Source organism: Aplidium turbinatum, chromosome 4 (genome assembly GCF_918807975.1).
Source record: "Aplidium turbinatum chromosome 4, kaAplTurb1.1, whole genome shotgun sequence".
NCBI lineage: Eukaryota > Metazoa > Chordata > Ascidiacea > Aplousobranchia > Polyclinidae > Aplidium > Aplidium turbinatum.
Window position 1 is genome coordinate 13398480 of NC_137475.1, and position 23142 is coordinate 13421621.

At 37.8% G+C, this 23142-nt stretch overlaps 1 protein-coding gene across 1 annotated transcript; it reads right to left on the reverse strand.

Annotated features, from left to right (window-relative positions):
• Positions 1 to 5949: 5949 nt before the first annotated feature.
• On the reverse strand, positions 5950 to 22736 carry LOC145768509 (acireductone dioxygenase-like). Its single transcript, XM_082580016.1, has 5 exons — positions 22556 to 22736; positions 21891 to 22010; positions 8826 to 8923; positions 6920 to 7001; positions 5950 to 6468 (listed from the first exon to the last, which is right to left on the reverse strand). Exons 1-5 carry the CDS (start codon positions 22673 to 22675, stop codon positions 6349 to 6351), a joined length of 540 nt encoding a protein of 179 aa, XP_082436142.1. The 5' UTR covers positions 22676 to 22736; the 3' UTR covers positions 5950 to 6348.
• Between the last annotated feature and the right edge of the window lie 406 nt (positions 22737 to 23142).

Consider the following 23142-nt stretch of genomic DNA (forward strand, 5'->3'; position numbering starts at 1 on the left):
AAAACGGCAATGATAATTAAGCTACGGTACCCGATAACTAAAAAAAAAAAATTCAAAAAATTAAAGAATAGGGAACTCTCCGAAAAAGGCTCTCACCGAATAGGGAACTCACCAAATCGGACTCAACAAATTGGACTCACCGAAACGGGCCATTCCAGACAAAACATGTGTTTTGCATATTCGTTTCATTTTAGTCTTATGTCTCAACAACTATTTGTATTTTTAGGCGAAATTGCTTTATTTAGGGTGTTTTAAATATCTGGTGAAATTGTATGAAATCTGGTGAAATTTTAGTTACTATTTGGTGCCAAGCAGCTTTCAGAATCTGGCAACGCCGGAAGAACGAATTTTGGCATCTACTTATATGGCTACACCTAAGCAAGATTCGTAAAATAAAATAACACAATGTACAAGTCGGAAAAGGAAAATAGTTTAGCAGGGCTTCTTATCCCGAGAAAGTTGTGACTAATTTAACCCTATTTCATCGCTTTTCGTGCACTTTTAGGCCTGTAATGGTTTTTTGATTATTGTATTTGGGCAATGTCATCAAACTGAAACTGGATTTCTTTAGAAGTTTGAGTGACACGTTTTAATTATAAATTGAATTTACGTTTGAAGTTTCAAATAATTATTGTTTCTTTCATGACTACAGAAGGATTTCAGTAATTTGTTGGAAATATGCGGAATGGCCCGTTTCGGTGATTCCGGGAGATTTTTTCAATTTTTTTTTTTAATTATCGGGTAGGGGAGAGCTTGTATGGTTGTAACACTGTGATTTTCTCCCAACGCGGTGAACCTTTTCTTCACGTGATAACGCCATTAAGTATAGTCTGTGTCTGTACATGCAGTTTGGTGAAGACCTTCGCTTCTGCAAGAAAGTTTTATCAACAAAAATCTGTTTTTCTGGTAAGAAACAAACTTTTTTAATTTTTGCTAGATTTTGTTTTGCTTCAGAAGTGTTTTGAATATGTTAAGTTCAAGCTGTTTAAGGTGTTGCTTGTAGTTTTAGATATCAGTAGGTGTGTTTGTGGACTTCAAATTACAAGTCGTTTAGTAGCTAAGCTTGAGGAAACATGGCTGACACACTTGGGTATGGTTGTAACACGGTGTTACAACCATACCGCAAATATTTTTGAATTGTTTGTTACCATATAGCCTAAACATGAAAAATGCTCACCCACATATAAGAACATCAATACTTGTATTTTGTTCTACATAGTATGCCACGATGGTCAAAAAGGAAAACTGAACGTGGAGTACCTCCTGATGTGCTAATAAAAGCTTAATTAACTTCATGTCAGCCAAACTAGTTTACATGCTTTGCAACACTGCTGCTTCGCCTTTAAAATTACCAATTCAAGTGTGACTAATGTTGTCAAATTCGTTTTTTTTTCTTTGTGTTTGTTATTATTTGGCTAGCTTAATAAAATTACTAACTGTATGTTAGGGTGTGTCGTGTGCCCCCAAAAATTTAAAAAATGGTTGAAAACAAAATTATTTTTTTTTGTGGGTGAGGCTTGACTAAAAAAGCAAAATTACAAAATTTCAAAAAATTTGGTCAAGGTTTAGGTGCTCCACATCCCAATTGCCTGTATCCCCTTGTTGGCTTGACAATAGGGTGGATTGAAACAATTTTTTTTTTATTTAAAAAAAAGGAGGTCTAGACCACTGACAAATTGGCTAAAAACAATAACAAAACTGGTTTCAGGGAGTTGTACCACATATTGGCCGTTCTACCCCCCATTTTATGGGGGAATACCCCCAAAATTCTCAAATCGGATGTAACTTTGGAACTGCTGGTGCTACGAACATGAGTTTGGTATCAATTGATGCAGAATCATAATGTTTCTATCTGCTTTATGAGGATTTTTTGCCTTAATTTCACTAGAAAAAAAGTTACGACAAAAAGCGTATATTTGACAATGTTTTGGACAAAACGGTAGTGCAGGCACAAGGTAATGGGTAAATGCACATGCTGTACTGCATATGTTGATGCAGGTCACAGATGACTTGGATACTTTTGCTTATTGCATTTGCAATAAATATACAGCATGGTATGCATAATATACGGTACACACTACACATGATGTAGAGAATACAAGGGTTAATCGAGAGCATGTAGGCAGTGGTCTAACGGTACAGTAGTGTGACTGGAAATACAATATAGTGCTCGTGTCATGTACACACACAGTAGCAAGTAACAACTTTACTGCACGACCTGGGGGTTACTAACTGGACTGTTCAAAGTGTAGGTGCATAAAACAAATACTGTAATTAGTAGACATAATTGGTGATGGGTAGACTGTGATCTGCCATGAAATCATTGTCAAGGAAATACCAGCACACAGATTGATATACTCCATACTGCTGCATGTGCTAGACTACCTGTACTACATTGAGACTTTAGCAACCAGCACAAAAAGGTGAACATGTCAATCTAGTGGGAATTCCTTCTTGCTGTTGAATTCTTTCATAAGTTGACGAGATTGCACCTTCTGACGAATCAGTCCATCCCTTCTTTCAAAACCTACTGCATATAAGCTTGCTTTAACAGTCACTAGCTTAACGTGACACTCCACTGCTTGGTTGTGGCAAGGATAATCCAGCCGCAGAGGTTCGTCGATGACATTGTCAAGCTGTTGATCTGCTAGCGATCTCATGATAGGTGGCTCAGACTTATGAACTGTGCCAAGCTTCACAAGTTGGTGGTATGATTTTGCTTTAGTATTAAGCTGTGGCACAAGAAATCTGCATATTGCAGGTGGCACGGCTGGTGAAATTTCCTTTCTCAGCTTTCGATTTTCATCTTCTGCTTTTTGTGAGGAGCCAACATGATTCTTGCTTTGCTTTTCCTGTGCTTGTGCACCTAAGGAATAGATTTGTTGGCCTGCTGCTCTTCTAACTTGGCAGTCTTCATCACCTAGCATTCCAACAATGACATTTTCAGAGTGAGCGAATAATGCATTGCATTCCAAAACCTTCTTGGAAATCTTTTACTTCTTGGTTTGGGAAGATTTCTTTGCAACATGTTGAAGAAGTTTTTTGACCCATCAGATAATGAATTGTGGTGTTTTATTTCAAACCAAGGTGGAAAGCAAACCTTGATGCAGTACTCAGACAAGTTCATGAAACTTTTGGAAGGGTTGATTGCATGAGTGTATTTACAAAGTAGCCTACAAGCAAGTGTTAGCCACCTTGAATGACATAATTTCCCGACTGACAAAAACTGCAAGTCTTCATCAACATTCAACATGCCCAAGCACAATGCAGGCATAATCCATATATTACACTGGTAAACAAAAAAAGAATTATTTTTTGCTCCATGAACTTTGAAGACTGATTTAGAGTAATTTTGCGGTGCTGAATTCGAATCTAACCTCAGATCACGTCAGGTTTGTGAGATATGATAACAACAAATGGTTACTTTTGTCAAAAGTGGAAGATTTGGCATTGCGTTCACCACCAACATATGCAGTGCTATAACGAATGGTTAGTGTTAGACAGACCAAAACAGCCTAAGTAAGGTTACTGTACAAGCATTGCCACAGGCCTACTTAATCCTTCGTGGTTTCATGCAAACCTTTGACGGGGGGGGGGGGGGGGTCAGTTATACTTTTAGCCTCCCTTTTAGATTGTTATTACTGCATGGTTAATAATGTTGCTTAGTTAGAAAACAAATTGGTATCAAAATTATATTTGGTGTATTTCAGCTACTTATGCACGACATGGCCTGGATTTCTGCATATAGCAAAATATGTATGTGCAATAAACGCAACGTCAAATCTTCCACTTTTGACAAAAGTAACAATTTGCTGTCATCATATCTCACATACCTGAAGTGATAGGATAAATCTGAGGGCAGATTCGGATTCAGCACCCCAAAATTACTCTAAATCAGTTTTCAAAGTTCATAGAGCAAAAATCGTATTGTTATGTGTTATGTTAAAACAAGGTATTTATGGAGTATGGGAGTCGAAATTCCTGTATTTTTAACTGCAATGTGGAGCACCTAAACATTAATATTTTTTGCTGAAACTTCATATTATTGTTGTTTCAGTGAAACCTCACCATTAAAAAAAAATAATACAAAAAATATGAACATTGGGGCACACGACGCACCCTACTGTATGTTTGTTTTGTACTTAAATTTTAACACATTCAGCATGCTGTTACAACCATACCGCCCATTTATTACAACCATACCCACTGTTGGGTATGGTTGTAACAAATGGGTGTCTCTGATGTAGCACCTTCGCGTGGGTGACACATAGGCGACATAGAGAAGACAAGGACTACATGTCGTAGCGTAAGAAAATACGAATCAAGTGTCAAACTTTCAAAAGTCTGTAATGAAAATCCTTTGAGTTATTCCATTTTTTGCAAAAAGTGTTACTACCATACCAGCTCTCTCCTACCGTAGCCTAATTATCATTGCCGTTTTAGGGTTAGGTTTTTTGGGGTTAGAGGTTAGGAACTCACCGAATAGCAGCAGACCCGGAAATATGTAGCCTATAGCCTACTAAGGAAAATCGGGGCGTGTTCCATGCACAGCACGACTTCCATGCGATAAATCAAACGTAACCGCGAGTTTTCAGTGAAAGGCATAATTTTCAGTCCTTCGTACAAGCAGTGAAGGTTAAGAATTTTGTCACCAAAGCAGAAATTATGAGGGGTGTTATTGAAGTTTAGGCAAAATTAGGTTTTCCAACTAAACTAAAAAATAGTCTGGCAAACTAAGGTATGGTCATGACTGACCAGGAAAGATACCATTGGATAAGCTTTTCATCATACCAAGCATATATGACATGCAGCTGAGATTGTCGAAACCACGTGATTTCATGCCTTTGGTACAAAACGTGATACATGTTGATTTGTGACAACACGCCCCGGTTTGCTCTACGCAGTCTACTGTGTGAACTTTCAGTAAGATTTTGGAAATTTATTTATGCGGTGTCCCCACCTTTTCGTACCGGTATCTTACACCAGTGATGTACGCGCATACAAAAAATATTGACGCCCTCAGCGTAAACGTTCGAAAAACCATACGCCGTATGCGTCAACGTAACTCGTAAAAAAAAAGTTGGCGGCGTCAGCGCATACACTAGCGTAAACTCATTTTGTTTGCTAGGTGCCAAACATTCACACGGTATAAACCACTCGAAACAAACAAGTTTTATTTTGAATTTTCACGAAGAAACACAAGCATCTGAAAGTGTTCATCTGAAATTTTGCTGCGTTTTGGTTTCAATATGTCTTTGCCCATTGAAAACATTCTTTCAACTTATTCAAAATTTGGAAAGTTTGATACAAAAAAATGCAAACAGCTGAAGCTATGCGCTAAAAAAACCGCGAAAACTTTACGGCGTAGCCTCAAGCGACAACTATCCGAAAAAATGTGGCCGCAAGCGTTAGCGTAAACAAAAAGTCTACGGCGTAGAATTTGCGGCGTATACGTACATCTCTGTCTTACACAAGGTACATTCTACCTCAACCAACGCTGAAATAGGCCGAACTTTAGTTAGTGAGCGATTTACTTCTGAATATTTTTATTAGTACCGTACTGTATCTTGGTTTTGGAGGAGCCATCAAATACCTTTAGGCTACTATTCCTTAAATCCGCTCCTCAAACCGTGCGTTCCCAATGCCACTCCTTAAGTTAATAATATGGAATATCCAGCGAGCGAGAAACTTTTGCCAAAATGCACACGTTTTTTTGGGGGTGGGGGCACGTGACCAAGTGTCCCCTCCCTAGATCCGCTACTGTTTTACGTATTAGTGTATGGTTGCAAATGCTTTCCTGTGATCAATTTATTTTATGGCTGAAGGCATAGGCCTACTTTCAACCAACTCGCATGCTTGACGGCCATTTTGATCGAGTGTTCTTGCGACCCGGTGTTTGGGGACCTGCTCTGGAGGACGTTAGTTGTTTGTGGCGCCATTTCGGCGGGAAACCATCAACACAACATAGTTTTATTTAAATTGTAAAAAGAACAATCGTGACGAGCTTTGGCAAAGCAAAACAGGGAAATCATAAAAGATTCATGAATGATAATTGCACTTGCAGATAACCACTATCATGCGCAAAGTTATTGTGATTCGAGATAGCAACATAAAAAGGCACAAACAACGAGGGTGGCGGTTAGTGACGTTTATTGAATTTCTACGTGGAATGATTAGAAAATTTAACGACCCTGTCCATCATTCAATGGAATATCATACGTTGAAAGTTGTGCGGCCTTGTCTCTTTTTAAGCAATTCGGCAAATATTTACACAATAATTATGAACATAATGATAGTTCAATAGAAGGTGATGCGAATCTGAGAAATCCACACGATACGAAAGACCTCTCAGTTGCACGCAACAAACTTGCTGACATAATTCTTCCTCTCTTTCATGTCTTCAGCAGGTCGGTTGTGCGGCGTCCACACCGGCTCGCCTACAAATAATCTCATCACGTTGATGTAATTCTGCAACAGAAGTTTTCCATTAATTTCACATCAGTTCGGTGGCGTTTCATGGCAATTCAATAAGTGAAATTGAGTCACCAGATTCATGAACGCTTTTAATAACTTGAAGAACTAAAAAGGTTGTGCATTGCCATCATTCGTCCCGATAGCTCAGTCGGTTGAAGCGCCTGGCCGTGTGCACAAAGAAACCGCAAAATCTTAGCAGCGCTGTGTTCCGCTGTCAGGGTGTGCTTGAACAACGCATTTTGCAACAAACGTAATTATACAAAAAATTAAAAGAGGACGTTTTTTATCCGACAAACGTCAACTCTAATGTGTGGATAAACAAAAACGTATTGATTTTGATTCGCGGCTTCCTGGAAATTGGGGATCCATTACATATCCCTCTGGTGTGACGTAGGCTCTCATTGTAATGGAATAATGAAGCATATAGTTTAACAAACAAGCTTACATTGTGGTCCAAAGTAAATCGATGATATATTCCAGCGGGAAGCACAATAAGGTCGTTCTTCACAATTTCAATACGAATCCATCTACCGAGTATGCTTAGCATTATTAACATGTTAGTGATAGGAAATTAGATCTCTAGAGTATATCGAAAATTTGTTTGGAGGAACACATAACCCATGAAGGTTTATTGTAACGCTTATCAATTCAATCTGCATGGAAGATGTTAAATCGCATAGACCAATGCGTCTGCCAAGCTATCTATCTTTTCTTGTGAATGCCAGAATGAAGAAATGCACACATGACAGACATTGCGTTAGATCCCTACGTTAGGTGGAGAAAGTAAAAAAGAGCGCTATCACCAAAAACGGTAATCAACAGCTTACAAGTCAGAAGCATATCTAGTAACTCATACTGGTTGTTGTTAAAAAGAGTAATAGAAGACCAAAAGTGCACTATTTATGTTGTCCATGTGCCACCACACAAAGGGGACAATACTGGGATTATATTTTCTCAGCATGGAGAGTCAGAATTTACGTTTTAACGATTGAAAAACCTTTATCGGCATAATGTGCCAACTCAAACTAGGCTGTTTTTGACATCGTGTTTAATAATGATGATCATGAACGCTTATCATCACCACTTAAATTCGGTTTTGTCTCCACTAGTGGGGTTTTCGATTCTTTCCTTGCAGCGATGGCCTTCACTTCTATTCTCCATCTCGTTTTGTTCTTGGTAAAAATAAGAGCAATAGTGGCGTATTCTTCATGCATGCAAGGCATGCCTTACAATTCTGATGAAATCAAAAATCTTTCAGGAACAACGAATTTATGCGTAAAAATTGAAAATGTTAATTGCAGAACCTCCTCGCTCTCTAAATTTCAATATTCGAAACAACTGTTTGTTTTCAAAATTTGGCAACTTTGCTGACCCTGGCAACCCTTCATGCTGAGGAGAGCGGTAGCCACTTTAACAAGTCGAAATTCTGCCACTGTGAATGACTACAATGCAACCGCCAACCAATCAGAACATGTTATAAGAGACTACCGTCCAATTGTGACCCTTCTAGCACTCATCCAGAGAGTTAATGCTTGTTTTGAACTTTATTTGGTAATTACAGAAGAAAAAGAACAATAGCAGTGGTGGAAATCGAACCCGCGTCAATGAAATAACTACTTTCTAGCCCTAACCCCTAAGCCAACCAGCTGTCAAAAATTCCATCACTTAATTTGCTTTTTATCATCTTCTTTTCGCCATTTTTACGTCACTTAAACCGTAGCTTATGATTGGTTGGCGGTTTCATTCTAGTCATTTTTAGTGGCAGAATTTCGACTTGTTAAAGTGGTTACCGAGGAGAGCTCAGCATGCGTTGATAATACAATTTGCCTTTTCGCCACTCTTTTACGACAGTGTGGCGCAAATGGGACCAAGATTTGAAATTGCATGCAAAACAAAAATCACCATCCGGAGACATTCCCATTATGAAAGTTGTAAGTTATTTTATTGCTGACACTAGACAACGAATTTTATTCTTTAGATTATTCCAGTATTAGGTTATAGATAAAAAAAACAAAAACAAAACAGATAAAGATGTGATTAACTAAGTAGAAATGGTTAACGGCCAGCTCATCTCATTTACTGATAAACTAATATTCAAGTGTTAAGAGGCAATCCGTGATTCTATGTTATTATTCAGCTGTTAAGTGATTTTCAAACTTCATTTTTGCAATATACAGCTCAAACAATTATCAGCTAAGTAAAGCTCAGATTGTAAGAAAAGCTATAAAACCCAAAGCAAATTTTCCTGACATGCCACCAGACCCCCCTAGACTGGCTATAACCCTCGATCCATTGCATGCCAAGGAAAATCAACCAGGATACGCCACTGAATATACATATGATTTACTAACTTGTCATTAACATCACGCACGTCAAAATATCCACTTCCATCCAATGTATAACGAATTTCTTCATCTGTATGAATATGTTCTTCAAAAAATGCTTTAATCTAGTCAGAGAAATAATTCATTAAAATCAGCGGCTTTTTATTGTTGTGCCGTCCACTTCTGTCGTCACATATTTTCACTGTGTCATAGTGACCCTTACAAAAATGACAACAGGACGTTGAGACAGCATAGCCCGTAGGAAAGTAAAACATTTTGGAGGGGCAGACAATATTTTCTGTCCAAATTTTTTCTGCAAATATACTTTCAACATTACTCACAATCTCTGAGGTGGTGTATAGTCTAATTATTCTAATACAAGGGTCGGGAATCTTTTAAAGTAAGGGAGCCATGAAAGCTACATTTTTGAAAATGTATTATCGTAATTCGTAAGAACCATATAGGCCTAATGCTTTAACACTTAACACAGCCAACATGTAGTGGCAGGTGATGAGTTTGTAAAAGTAGAGCCATGTGTTTTCTGAAGATAAGAAAAACAACGAGGGATCTGGGGAACCTTCCCCAGAAACTTTTGAAAAAAATGCATTTAATTTGGTGCATTCCGAGCATATTTTCAGCTTTAAATTGGAAAGAAAAAATAAAGATAAAATTTCTCTGAGCCCAGATGCCATTACAAAGAGCCTCAGCCATATATGGCTCATGAGCCATGGGTTCTTGACCCCTGGTTTAATAACTCCACAGTCATCAACTTGGCAGTGTACAACAATACAGGCAACAAAAACGTTCAACTTAGGTAAACAAGATTGACTTTAACTTTAATCTACATTCATGGACCTGCCTGTGCGGGGTGTGCCCCAATTACCGTAAATTAACTACCATATTGAATCTTTCTTGCATCAAACCTGCACCTTTGAACAAAACTACTTTTAGTAAATATTCACTCTGTCAATCTCGGTGACCGGGCCTGCATCAGTGATTCAAAGCCTTTACAAGTACGGTATGTGAAACTGCCAGTAGTTCAAGGGTTTTACTTTGACTTAATTGGTGTAAAGCTGAAATTTTGCGCATTGGTTCTGTTCATTGTGTACAATGACCAAAAACAAATCCCAGTGAAAACTTTTTGATGAAAAAAAGTTATCCGCTTTTTTCGAAATTCCGCCATTTTTTTCAAAATGGCGGATGTACAAATACTGAATTATTCAATTTATAGGAAATTATTGTTTGTGTTGGTGCTCATTTAAAAGTAAATTTCATACTGCAATTATTTCACATTGGCAAAGTTTTGGTCCACCGTGATTGCCGGAGGAAGTTTACGGATACACGGAAAAAGGGTTCAGGGAAAATGCCTGCAAAAAATTGCGATCTGCGACAAGGAAACTCAAGCTTCTGAAGCCTCCAGTGTACTGCGCCAAAAGGGTGCTGATGGGATTAATGCTGCCAGTACTCATAGAGGGGACAAAATTGTTGCGACAGCTGGTCAAAAAGTAAACATAGACTGTCGTAAACGTTCCACCAACCCAATCGATATACACCTTAAGAAAAACAGAGAGGAACGTGGGTCCTGCGTCACGAGGAAACAAAGTGTTCAAATTCTTGATGGTAATTTCGACAGTGAGACTCATTGTTTGTTTTGTGGGACTCGAGTTCTCACGGACAGACCTGGCTTTAGTTTTGCTAAAACAGATGTTTTTGCAAGGACTAATTAGTTATATTGGAGTGTTGTGCGAGACGTTCTGACGATTCGTCATTCGCCGTGAAAGGTCGTATTGAATATTACGGTGGCAATTTGCATGTTGCGAACTGTTACCAAATAATGGTCTGGCTAGGATAGGAGAGTGATATGGAAACTTGCGGGTGGGGTTGGAAGGCAGTCAGTTTGTGACAACAGAGTCGGACATGAATGCGGCCCCAGATTCCCTCATAGATTATGCACTGCAACTGTCAGGTGTAGCTGTAGCAAGCCTTAAAGCAGCCGGCGGCCATGGCCGCTAAGTAGTGCTTGAATGACCGCCGGTGCTACCTCCTCCATCGGCCAACTTTGGCCGCCGGTTTCTTCTAGCCAATTATTTAATTTCGCAATGGAATGATCGTGGATTAAACGTCGAAAATGTGTAGCATCAAAGAGTGACGCAGAATTAGGTCAGAGCATCATAGACACTACTGTTGTATTGAATATATCCAGCTGCGATCACCAGCGCTGTAAGTCTTGTTTGCAATTCCCCATGTTTATTTTAACGAAGTGTTAATCCGAAGTGCTAATTTACATCTGCTGGCAATATTGTCGTTTTTATATCGATTGAATGTTGTCGGACATTGAATCGTTGTTAAAAAGGAGAACTAGGTTAGTTGACTCCGTGGGTAAAACACGTGTCTTCATAGTTGAGAACGCTGTGGGTTAGTGACTTCACACGGTCACACCCTCAATGGTGACATCATAACGGAATAAATGGTCAGGTTTTATGAAAGGCGGTATGCAGTTGAAACAATTTACTGAGTTGCGAGCAGTTAAAACAATTTAGGGTCGTTAGATGGTCCCGCAATACCGGATTACAATCCCGATAAAGCATTTAATGTGTGGTACAACGATTCTATTGCAGGACGTCGCCCAGACTTCAACAACGCTAAGTGATCATTTTAACATTGTTGCAAGTTTAATGCTATGTACTTGTGCTATCGTTATTGTATTTTGGCCTCCAAACACGCAGATTTGGCCGCCGAGAAGGAGCTCTCGGTAAGCCACGATGGCTGCCGGAAAAAAACACGAGTTTTAAGGCCTGCTGTAGGCAGAATAATCTACCCTGTACCTCAGCATGTGGGCAGTGCAACTTAATGCCTGTGTCAATACGTACAATCAGTCATTACTGGATGAAGATGATGACCAGGACTTATTAAGCAACTGAATGTAAATAACTCAATAAGTGGTGTGTGATTCTTGTACTGCCAGTGTTTCACTATTGGTTTTGTTTCATATAGTCTTTTCATTAAACTAATGAGTTAATTTCATTTTGATTTGTTTTTATGAATTCCTTACCACCTTAAACCCAGCGATAGACGCCAGAATTAGAGCTCTAGCATAAATATTAAGTGAATTATGAACTATACTGTTTGGCGGCCATCTTGAAAATGACAAATTTCCGGTGTTCTGATTCTCCTGGATTTTTAATATATTATTCTTGATGAAAAATATTAGAAAAAGTATTGGAAAACCTTTTGTAGGAATTTTTTGGGGTCAAACCATATATTGACCAGACTATAAGTCAGGGACCTCAGAATACCGGGACCGCTCACTGGAGAATTTTCGGTGTTTTAGTGGCCACTAGTAGGGTAAAAAAAACACACACGTTTTTGAGAATTATGAATGTGATTCTTTGGGGTCGATAGTGGTCTGTTTTTTGCAAGCAAGTGATGAATCCTCATGATGTGTAATTTTATTATAACAGATGGTATTCCTAACATATGAGTACAAGCAATAACGTGGTGGTTCTCGGTTTAAGAGACTTAGCTGAAGACCAATTGCTACCCTACTGACTGAGAGATGACTTTTACTTAAATTTGTTTCTAGCTGTTTCAGTGGCAAGTGCTATTATTACTTCACTAGCTGGTACAAACAGGTTATTTTAAGCATAGATTGTAGTCATGGTCATCCCTTTTACATCAGCAATAAACATGTGTTAGGGTGGGTACCATAGCCTACTGTTTCTCCAGTTCTGGTAAACTTCCTAATAATTTTGTAAACTTTTGATCAGCAATGTTGCCTTTCACCTATCAGGCTACATACGGTACCTTAGAAGTTTTATTCCAGTAGGCTATACTTTTTTTGCAGGTTCTCATAATGGTAAAGTGTTTTTTTGTACTGTAGTCAACTTATATTTAATTGCAAGGTTTTAGCTGTTTTTTTGGTTGAACTATCAATGTCGCTGTGCAGTGTGCAACAATAGCAATGTCAAGTGAATTTAAGCATTACAGTTAGGCTATACACTACAAGATAAAAACAGTGCACTTTTTTTCTTCTCCTCTCGTCCTTTGCTTTAAAAGAGAAAAAGAATACGTCATAATCAGTCAAATAGTGTTTCAGATTAAAAGACCGGAGCCGGTCAAATAGCCAGTGCCTTCAATGTGCGTTATATCACTAGCCTATCAGTTACTTTACATGATTTTATTAGGTTAATAACTTTTGCTTAATGTCTAAATAAGTATATACAACTAAGGATAGTGCTGTTATGCCAGTGTTTAGACACCATGGTGTTTACTTGCTATATTCCAAAATGTAAAAGTGGATATAAAACAACTAAACCAACCACCACTGAAAAAATCGCATTGTTCAAATTTCCAGCTGGTAAAATTCTATAACGAAAGTGGATTAGAGCAATTCCTCGTCAAGATTGGAATCCAACAGAAAAACATAGAGTGTGTGCAAAACATTTCAATAATGATGATTTCATTACCACTTCTCATGATACAAAAAAGAGTCGAAAGATTACTCGCAAGTCTGATAAACTGCAACGGATACGTTTTAAACCTACGGCTGTTCCACATGTTTTTCTGTGTCTTCCTAAGTATTTATCTACGCCTGGGATCCCATCTCAACCTGCATCTGCAAGACTTAACTTAGGAAATGCAGCAATAACAAAAATGAGTGAAGATCTGTTACAACAGGAAACATTTAATGATTTTGCATCATCCAGCAGAAAATAAAGGATGAACCATTGATAAGTGGGTACATCACAATAAAGAAAGACAATTGTATGCAATTTCATTAAATGAAATGCTCAGGGAACTTCGTTGATGCTCCACAGTTGCTGGCATCAGTAATTATTACTGATAGTATAGAAATTAAAGCATGTAGCTGTATGTGCAGATAATCATGTTTGCAACAGGTAAGCTAAAATATGTTCTTATATTGATACATGTGCAGCATTTAAGAAATTGTTGTTTAGACAATTGACATTTTTGGTGTGCAAAAAATTAGCTTGCTTTGGCAGCTAATGACAGTTAGTTGTCGCTAATCTCCAGTGTGATTTGGCATTTTGGTTTTGTCAAAGCAGCGTGTTGCACTGCTTTTAATATTTGGTGCATACATAGCATCATCCGATGATAACAGTTATAAGCATAATTTTAATGCTCTTTTTCTCTGTGTGGGTTAGTTTGTTGTGTTATGGTAATTTATAAACTGTACTAACTACTGGTACTGGTGTATGTAGGCTATATTGTATATTATATGATATCATATATATATTTTTAGGAAGCTTTTTGTAGACCTTTGTGATGAGAAGTTGTCACACAGCATTGATCACCCAACACGGAATGGAGAACGTTTGTTTATTTTATTCAACTTTACACACAACTTCAAAAACATGTACACAGGGCCGGATTTAGCTGATGGGGGGCCCGGGGCACTTTTAGATCGGGGGGCCCCGTGCAAAAAAATTTTTTTGCGCCTACGGCGCGAAAAACCATCTCTACGTCTACAGTAGCATCAGTCCAGTACTGCACAGAATTTTGCAGAAACTTTAAAGGCCAAAAGGAAAAAAATCACATTTTTTTCCACATAGGGGGGCCCTTCAAAAGTCGGGGGGCCCGGGGCAACTGCCCCCTCTGCCCCCCCCTAAATCCGGGCCTGCATGTACAACAACTTTCTTAACAGGAAAATAATGTATCTTCCCACTGTTGGCCATGAACAAATATTGGGTGAAGCCTGTTGTGCTGAATTCTCAAACACCAAGAAGCTGTAGGCCTATGCTCTAGAAGAAAATAAGACTCTGAAAATAGCCCACAGCTTGAAGAAAGTATAATTAAATCCAAGCAGTATAGCATGAACTTCTCAACATGCTCTGGGTAAGTACATATGTTTGTTATACCTTGGTTACCTGTTTATTTCACTAATAATTATGGATATAACAAACTTTATATTGTATATAGACATAATTTAATGTATTGTTAGTTAAAATAGCGGTTACTGTATTATACAGTACCAGTGCTGTATTTCCATAAACACAGCAAAGTTTTGTATGATAGCAGCTTGATGTCAAGCCTTCTTGGTAAATGACAACCTCTGGTTATATGAACAGGTTTGTGCTCTGGTTTAAAAGAGTTACCTCTCTACCCAAATTCTATTTAATTCGTTTGCCTTTTGTAGGAAGTCATACCCCTAGACTAGACAGCCAGAAGCCTAAATTATCCTTCTAAAGTATACTTTTAAATTAGAGACTTAGAGTCTCAATATTCTTTTAAATTATCCTTTATATTTACTTTTATAAACAAAAAATATAACAATTAGAAAGGCAGAACCCTACACTAGGGGACATAGAAACGTAAAATCCCTACACTGGGGGCTCGTCCAAACAAAGTAAAACATTTTTAGTTTGTGAAAAAATTTTTAGTGTAGCCAAATCAGACAGAATATTTATCAGGTACGGTAGTCAGACAGTCTTAATATAATTAACTTATTAAACCTTTAATTTAACATATGTAATATAAATATTAGCCTACCACATTGGTGACACTCAGACAAGTAAGTTTAGAGAGATTTTTCTCCAAACTAGGTATAAAAAAAATCTGGTAAGTACGCTATGCTACAATGTTTTATTTCTGAGGTAAAAAAAAAAAGCACGTACTTATAAGTATATTTTAAAAACATGTTACTTGATAACATTTCACACGTTAGTTCGACAATAAATTTTGTGTAGCCTACTGTACTTTTTAAGCGCAACGCCGGCAATTTATTGCTTGTCAAACGTAACTGATTTTTGTTGTTTGCTCATGGAAAGTAATAAAGCGAATTGTTCAGCGGCAGACAGCCCATTTAGACGCCGATGTCAACAATTTATTTACATGTCAAAGCGCCATTTGCCAGTTGTAATATTTTTAGACGTTCACATTAGAATAATTAGATTAACTGATTAGCAATTACCAACAAGTTGCCTTTTCAGGGAAACATAACAATGTAATTTTGTTGAAAAATCGCAGTGTCAAATGTAACTTGAATTTTTAGCTCATTTTAATATTCCTTTTATTTTGCCTTACTCGGCATCGCAGATTGCAGGACACCCCGTCCCAATCTTATTTGATACAGACGTGCAGGCACCGCTCTGCAAAGCGTTGTGGTTTCGCTTCCAAGCAACCACTCGTGATTTTTGTGCGTCATGGGGAAATCATGCGAAACCGCCTGGACACATAAGGTTGTTATCGTTCCCCCCATTTTTTTAGTATTATTAGGAGCTAACATGATTTGAGAAATTTTGTTTAGTTATTTTAGCCGCTGTTTTTCTTTTGTTTGGAATTGCAGTATATGCACAGTTATTTACCCTGAATATGGAACTTTGTGTGCAAAAGCTTGGTTGGCATTTGGCCATGTAATTTTTTGTTTCTTGATAAGGCAGGAGCGCTGCCACGTTCTAAAATCGATTAAACAGCACCATTCATCCCACGTCGTTCAAACGTTGATTAACCATTACAAAACATACTAGCCGCTTTATGCCTACCGATTTTATCTCGGTATGTTCTATTGAACCATTACTGTTTCCTGTTACATACGCCCTATTAGCCGTAAGCTTAGCCTACGCCATGACACTGTCATGTTACGTAGTATTTCCATTTACCCTATGTTATTATTTACCGCTTTTACATATCGTACTTCAAGCTACGCCATGTCTCACTGACATTGTTCATTCACTGATATCGCATCACCACCTGTTTTTCACTGCATTTTATTACCATTTTAGGTGCTCATCATTTCACCTAGCCTACGTTAACTAAGCTATTCGTCCTCAACGACTTCGCTCATTCACTGACATTGCATCCCCTTTATTGTATCACATTTTAGCCTACACACTTACATCAGTCTATCAATTTTTCCTGCCTATTTTCACACTTGAACAGCTTCTAGAACATCATCAGCTGGCATTTGCTACCATGACTAAATCATGTCGCCTAGTGGTTTCAACAATTTTATGCTATATTTTTTGTTATTGTGTTATACTACCATGTACGTACCTTAGTTATTACATGTATCTTGCGGATGCTACTCTGTATCGCTTTTTTCAGATGCACCCCTCACCACACTGTTGCTGCTAGATGAGATGCGAGAGACCTTGAGAGACTACAGCACTATGACGGATGACACGACAGAATTCTCTATCGCCACCACACTGTGGCCCCCATCAACTTACCTCCACGTGAGATGCCTCTATTCAGAGATGCCTTTACTTAAAGAAGCTCTGCGCAGACGACGTCAACTCGGCTAACCTCATAGTCGCCAACATGCACCGAAGCTGCATCGTTACCTTTCAACATGGTCAATCCCATGTCCACTGCTACATTGCGACACCACGCGTAGTTGCATTGTTACGCACTCAAGCCTTCTTCACACAAGAAGCACCAACTTCAACAACATCGCCGCAGCATCCAGCTGCTCAAGACGTCTGCTTTACAGCTTGCGACCTTACAAGCTGACTACTCATTCATGTCGTGCTCACTGCTCATCATCCGTCAACAGACATAAACTGAACTGCTTATCAGCACTGCTGTCATAGTCTCGAACTCAACATTGCTCGAACTCAATAGCATGTCTTGTCCTCAAAGACATTACTCTCATGAACGCCATCTTCGCCTAGCACAACTCTCGCGCACGCGTAGCTCACGGCTATTCTATTATTATTATGGTTGCTTCTATGAGTGTCAAGCCTATATCCCCGGACACGGGGCATGAACAGTCAAGGACACTCACCTGCCTGTATAGTGTATAGCCTACTATATTTGTGCATTTTATTTTGAAACTATTCGTAATACTTACTCAAGAATGACGCAGCAACGTAGCAGCTGCCAACTCATAGATCCTCCTGAGCATGAGGTGAAACTGCATCCCTCCTGGACAAGAGGTAAAATTGTACTCAACTCATAGATCCTCCTGAGCATGAGGTAAAACTGTATCCCTCCTGGACAAGAGGTAAAACTGTACCCAAGCCATTAGTTAAGCCACTGCTGCCTTGCCTACTAAGCCAAAATGGCTCCCAGGGAACTTAAGACATCGCCTTATCTCTTATGATAAACGACTGTTACCCCTGCAACCGCAATTACTGTAGCCTATTACAGTCCTGCAATTATTGTATATCGTAGCCTACTAAGCCAAAATGGCTCCCAGGGAACTTAAGACATCGCCTTATCTCTTATGATAAACGACTGTTACCCCTGTAACCGCAATTACTGTAGCCTATTACAGCCCTGCAATTATTGTATATCGTAGCCTACTAAGCCAAAACGGCTCCCAGGGAACTCAAGACATCGCCTTATCTCTTATGATAAACGACTGTTATTCCTGCAATCACGTTATCGACTACTTGTTAAATTATGTGTGCGTCCAATCTCCTCATCCCACGAAAGGAGGGGGGTCATGTGTCTTCCCCTAGCAATTGTTAGCCTACAATTGTCAAATTTCTTTGTAAAGTACATATCTTATAACCACACACCTATATATTGTTGCAACATGTATAACCGAGTTATTGTAATATTATTTATCTGTTATTTTGCCGTAAGGAGGGAAGTGTGTAACATGTACCATGTTTTTAACTAACAAATTTATATTTTAACATTTAACCGAAAATTCATCATTATTGCAAAATGCATTTCAATGCTGCAAATTCAAAACCTAACGTTCTCATAGAACATAAGTCAAGCTTCCTGTTACAAACGCCACTCACACAGAATCTAGCTCAACACATCTGTATTTCTAAAGCGACATAACTATGAAACCGGTATAGCTTTTCCCTTGATTCTTACGATAGCTATTATTCATGAAAAGGCTCTACCGGGATATTATGATATAAGCGGGGAATTGAAAAATGCAGACACTCAGACAGGCATTCGAAATTTGACTAGCAAAACGAACGGACTGAATTTTAGAACGAGAAGGTTAAATTCACGCCGGGAGAATGTCACTCATCCGACACCCGTCTCAATAAATTAAATTAGTTAGGTATTTTCTCAACTCCCCGAATACTAAAACTTGTAATATTGATAAACAATAAAATGTATGATTCTATTTAATTCGTTTGCCTTTTGTAGGAAGTCATACCCCTAGACTAGACAGCCAGAAGCCTAAATTATCCTTCTAAAGTATACTTTTAAATTAGAGACTTAGAGTCTCAATATTCTTTTAAATTATCCTTTATATTTACTTTTATAAACAAAAAATATAACAATTAGAAAGGCAGAACCCTACACTAGGGGACATAGAAACGTAAAATCCCTACAAGTCTTGTTTCTGAATTAAATAGGTACTGTCGCTAAGAACAGTCGCACAATAGTTATGGTTTTAAAAGCATTTTTTTAATCTGGCCAGAACTCAAAATCCAGGTCTGGTATATCCCTATTAGTGTCTACTAAAGTATATTATATTATACACAAAATAATTCTGGTTATGTTTTGGTAGATTTAAGAAAAAGAGACCAAATGTGTATGAGGATGAAGGTAGTAGATGGTGAAAATCATGCAGCATTGGCATACTTGCAAGAAGCAACACAACTCTTAAAAGAATGGCAAGCATCTCATAGATCTGGACTTACAACCGAAACCTTCACAGCGTGCATACAAACTATGGGGGCACTCCCTGAATTAACTCGGCATTTGCAAGATAAACACAGTTTCCAGTGTGTTCTGTCTGGCAAACTAATATCGAATCTTTTGCAATCATCAGTTTAAGCAGAGCCACAATAGTGGGTAGATTGCTTGACCCACGTGCTCCGTTGAATTCTGTTGTTTGTACTTTGTATGCTTGTGATATTTGATGTATGTTCCTACTTGAAGTCTCTGGCCTGACCCGACTGGGATACGAATCCGGTGAATAGTTACAATAACTGTTTGTACCTTTTTGGAAATGTCAAAGCATTGTTATGTTCAGCCTATCCAGTATCCACACCACCTTACTATTTTTATTAAAGAAATGTGGCCTTTTTCTCCAAAAAGGTTGGATGTGTTAAATGTCATTATCAAATTAAAACGGTCTAGTTTTAGTGTAGTACCGGTATTTGAAGAAACTTTCCCTTTCACGCATTCACTGTTACATTATTATCGCTGCAAATTGTATTTTATCCTTTGGAAGCCAACTTTGCTACCGCTTATTGGTGATATACTTGTAATAATCTCTACAATGTGGTCTGACGAAGTGAGTTAAGTTGCCCTCAAAACATCAAAAAATAAATGTGGTGGATCAGCGTTATGTATTGACCTCTTAGAACATTAATTTAAGAGAACATTAACAAGTTTGCAGGGTTTCGAAAATCTACCCTACTAGTGTCCGGGGCAAAAACAAGTGAGCCATCCCGTACTTCAGAGATCCCTGCTATAAGTGAACAAAATTATCGTTTTTGGAACTACAGTAGAACTCGGTTAATCCAAATTTGGTTAATCCGGATCTTCGCCTAATCCGGATAAAACTGGAAGTACAAATGATTTGTAATATTTTTCTTGAGAAACAGTTTTGGATTATCCGGATTATTTAATTCGGATCTTCGCCTATTCCGGACAAAAGTTGCGCTTTCTCTATCGCTTTATCCGGATTTGCCCGACAGTTTTGCCATTTTATGCTAAAACTAAAACTTTGACCGTGATTTCTTGTAAGTTTTCCATAGAAACTCGTCTTCGATAACTATTTTCAAAAGTTTTGAGTGACTACAGATTATTCCGACACGCATGTCTGAAGATGTAACTTTTGCCAGTGTGTTCTTGCGTTAGACGCAGAGTCTACAAATACATTCATTTTACTTGCATACTGCATTTCAAAAGAACTCTATCACTGGGTCGCTAATGCGGTGATCGCGCGTCTCGGAATTGGCAGATGACCACACTAATGCGTTCAATTTCGGTGATTTTTACCGATACCCTTCTATCTAGGTAACGTCAGGCTTGATCGAACCGTCATCGGTTAATCCGGATCTTCGCCTAATCCGGGTGGAATCGCCGGTCAAATCGAACCTGGATTAACCGAGTTTTATTGTATTATACATTAGCGTAGGCTATTATATAATATTTTGTTAATGTCACTTCGTTAAAGTCAAATATAGTTGTTATTGAGTAACTACTTGCTTATTAATTGTGACAATAATAATATCATATTTTAAAGAAGCCGTAGTATGACGATACTTCGGAAAAATATTCAAATTTTGTTTATCCGCCTATTTGAGAAAAAAAATGGCGGATTTTCAAAAAAAGCAGATCACATTTTTTCCCCGAAAGAAAAAATTTTCACGGGGATTTTTTTTTGGTCAGTGTACATAATCAACAGAAACAATGTGCAAAGTTTCAGCTTTACACCAATTAAGTTATTACCAATTAAGTTACTTTTTTTTGCTTCAATGACTGGACTACAGGATTAGCTCTTCAAGAAGCTTTGCTAGTCCGAGGATAAAGATTCAATCAATCATTTGATGTAAATTGTAAAATTACAATGAAATCATAGTCACTGTTATTTCAGTACCATACCATCGTTACCTTAATAACTGGACATTTTATCCCGAATACTTTTACAAATAACTGCATTATAGTAGAATATGGACAAAAAACTAAACAGATTTCAGGTGCTAAAACAGAAATCTCATAAGGTTACCTGTACCCAGCAGGTTTTCAAAATTGTACCGATGAAGAAATGTAGGCTAGTTAAGTATCCTAACGAATATTTGAAATAAGCTTACATCTGCCTACCAATGGCATTCTCTTACATTTAATTTCTGCAGATACTGAATCAAAGCTTAATAGTCACCAGTCAGCCCAAATTGTAATACCAAATACAAAAGATTCCAAAATTAATGATGCTACATTTTACATTGTAAGAATAACGTTAATGTATTGCGTAGAAAAACTGAAGCAGCAGAAAAGGTGAAGCTATAAAACAACTTTCACATGGTTGAATGGAAATGCTAATCACATACTTCACCCTATCTTTTTTAGTCAATTCCAATTTATGATGTCATAGTATTTTGTCCAGGGCAGAGACTTGCACAACAGCTCCCAATATGTGATTGTTATCAGCAAAATATCGCATTAGTAATGAAACTCAAGTTTTACAGGCAAGGAACAAACCTTGTTGTCATAATCAGGCAGAGTCTCTTTGCTGACTGTTATCTTATCTGAGTATGTGTAGCCTCTCTCTTTGCGTAAGTTCTCAAAAGCATCATTCTCTTCATAAGTTTCTGCATCAATCTGAATAAATTTTATTGTTATTTACATACATATTATATATATACTATTTCACACTTATACTGTTTTCATTTTTAATAATGAATTGTTATTTAATAGTCAATATCAGTGATTGTCATTTCAATAAGTAAACTCAAAGAGGCATAAGATCAAATATCTTGCGATAGTAAAAGTTATTTGCGATAGTATTTTTTGAAAGTTCAATCAATCAACGTTTTATTTGTCAGTAACAGGAACATAGTACATGTTTAAGATATGCAAGTAATATACACAATGCAAAAGTTACACAAGTTCCAATACATACAGGGAGACAACGAGACGACCATACGGTCTACTAGTCAATTGCCATCCTACGGAAATGACAATTTTGCCATTTAAAATACAAGAGAAAAAAATAAAACGTTAAAACATTCCCGCGCTTCAACATACGCACCAAAGGAATAAAAAACATTAAGATAACGTAAGTTGTGAAAGTCCTATCAATATCTAAAATAAGCAAAAAAAAGTCAAACATGTCATATATACATGCTAAAATTTTGTTAACTTACTTCAAAATATTCCACTCCAATATTTTTAAGTTCATTCAATGAAACTGTTTTTTCTGTATAGCTTGGATTTTGTTGATCTTCTGCAACTGCATCCTTATTCAAGTACCATGCACGCACCATGATAATACAAAGCAGCAAGTCAAACACTAGTTTTGTAGCCTAGGCAACAACTTTACAATCACAATCTGAATTATTTTTTTCAATTTTCATACATAATTTCTTTTAAGCATACCACTCAGTGTCTTGCCAAAGACACAGTCGCATGCTCTTGAGTGGTGTCAAACCTGTGCCCTTTCAAGGGTCTCACACGGCGACACCAGGGTCTCATCACTCGGCTATGCAGCCGAGAATCAAGATAAACCAAGACAGTTGAAAACGAACTGGAACAACCTACGGTAAGTCATGCAGATTCATATAATTCCATACGTACTTTGTACGGTACCTTCCTAAATCAATGGCACAGTTGCATGAATAAAAATTTACAATTCCAAAAATAAAAACAACTGAACAAAAACAAAATTAGCTGTGGTTATATTTACACTATAAAGTGTAACAATAGCCTCAATAGTGTTGCCAGATAAGGAATT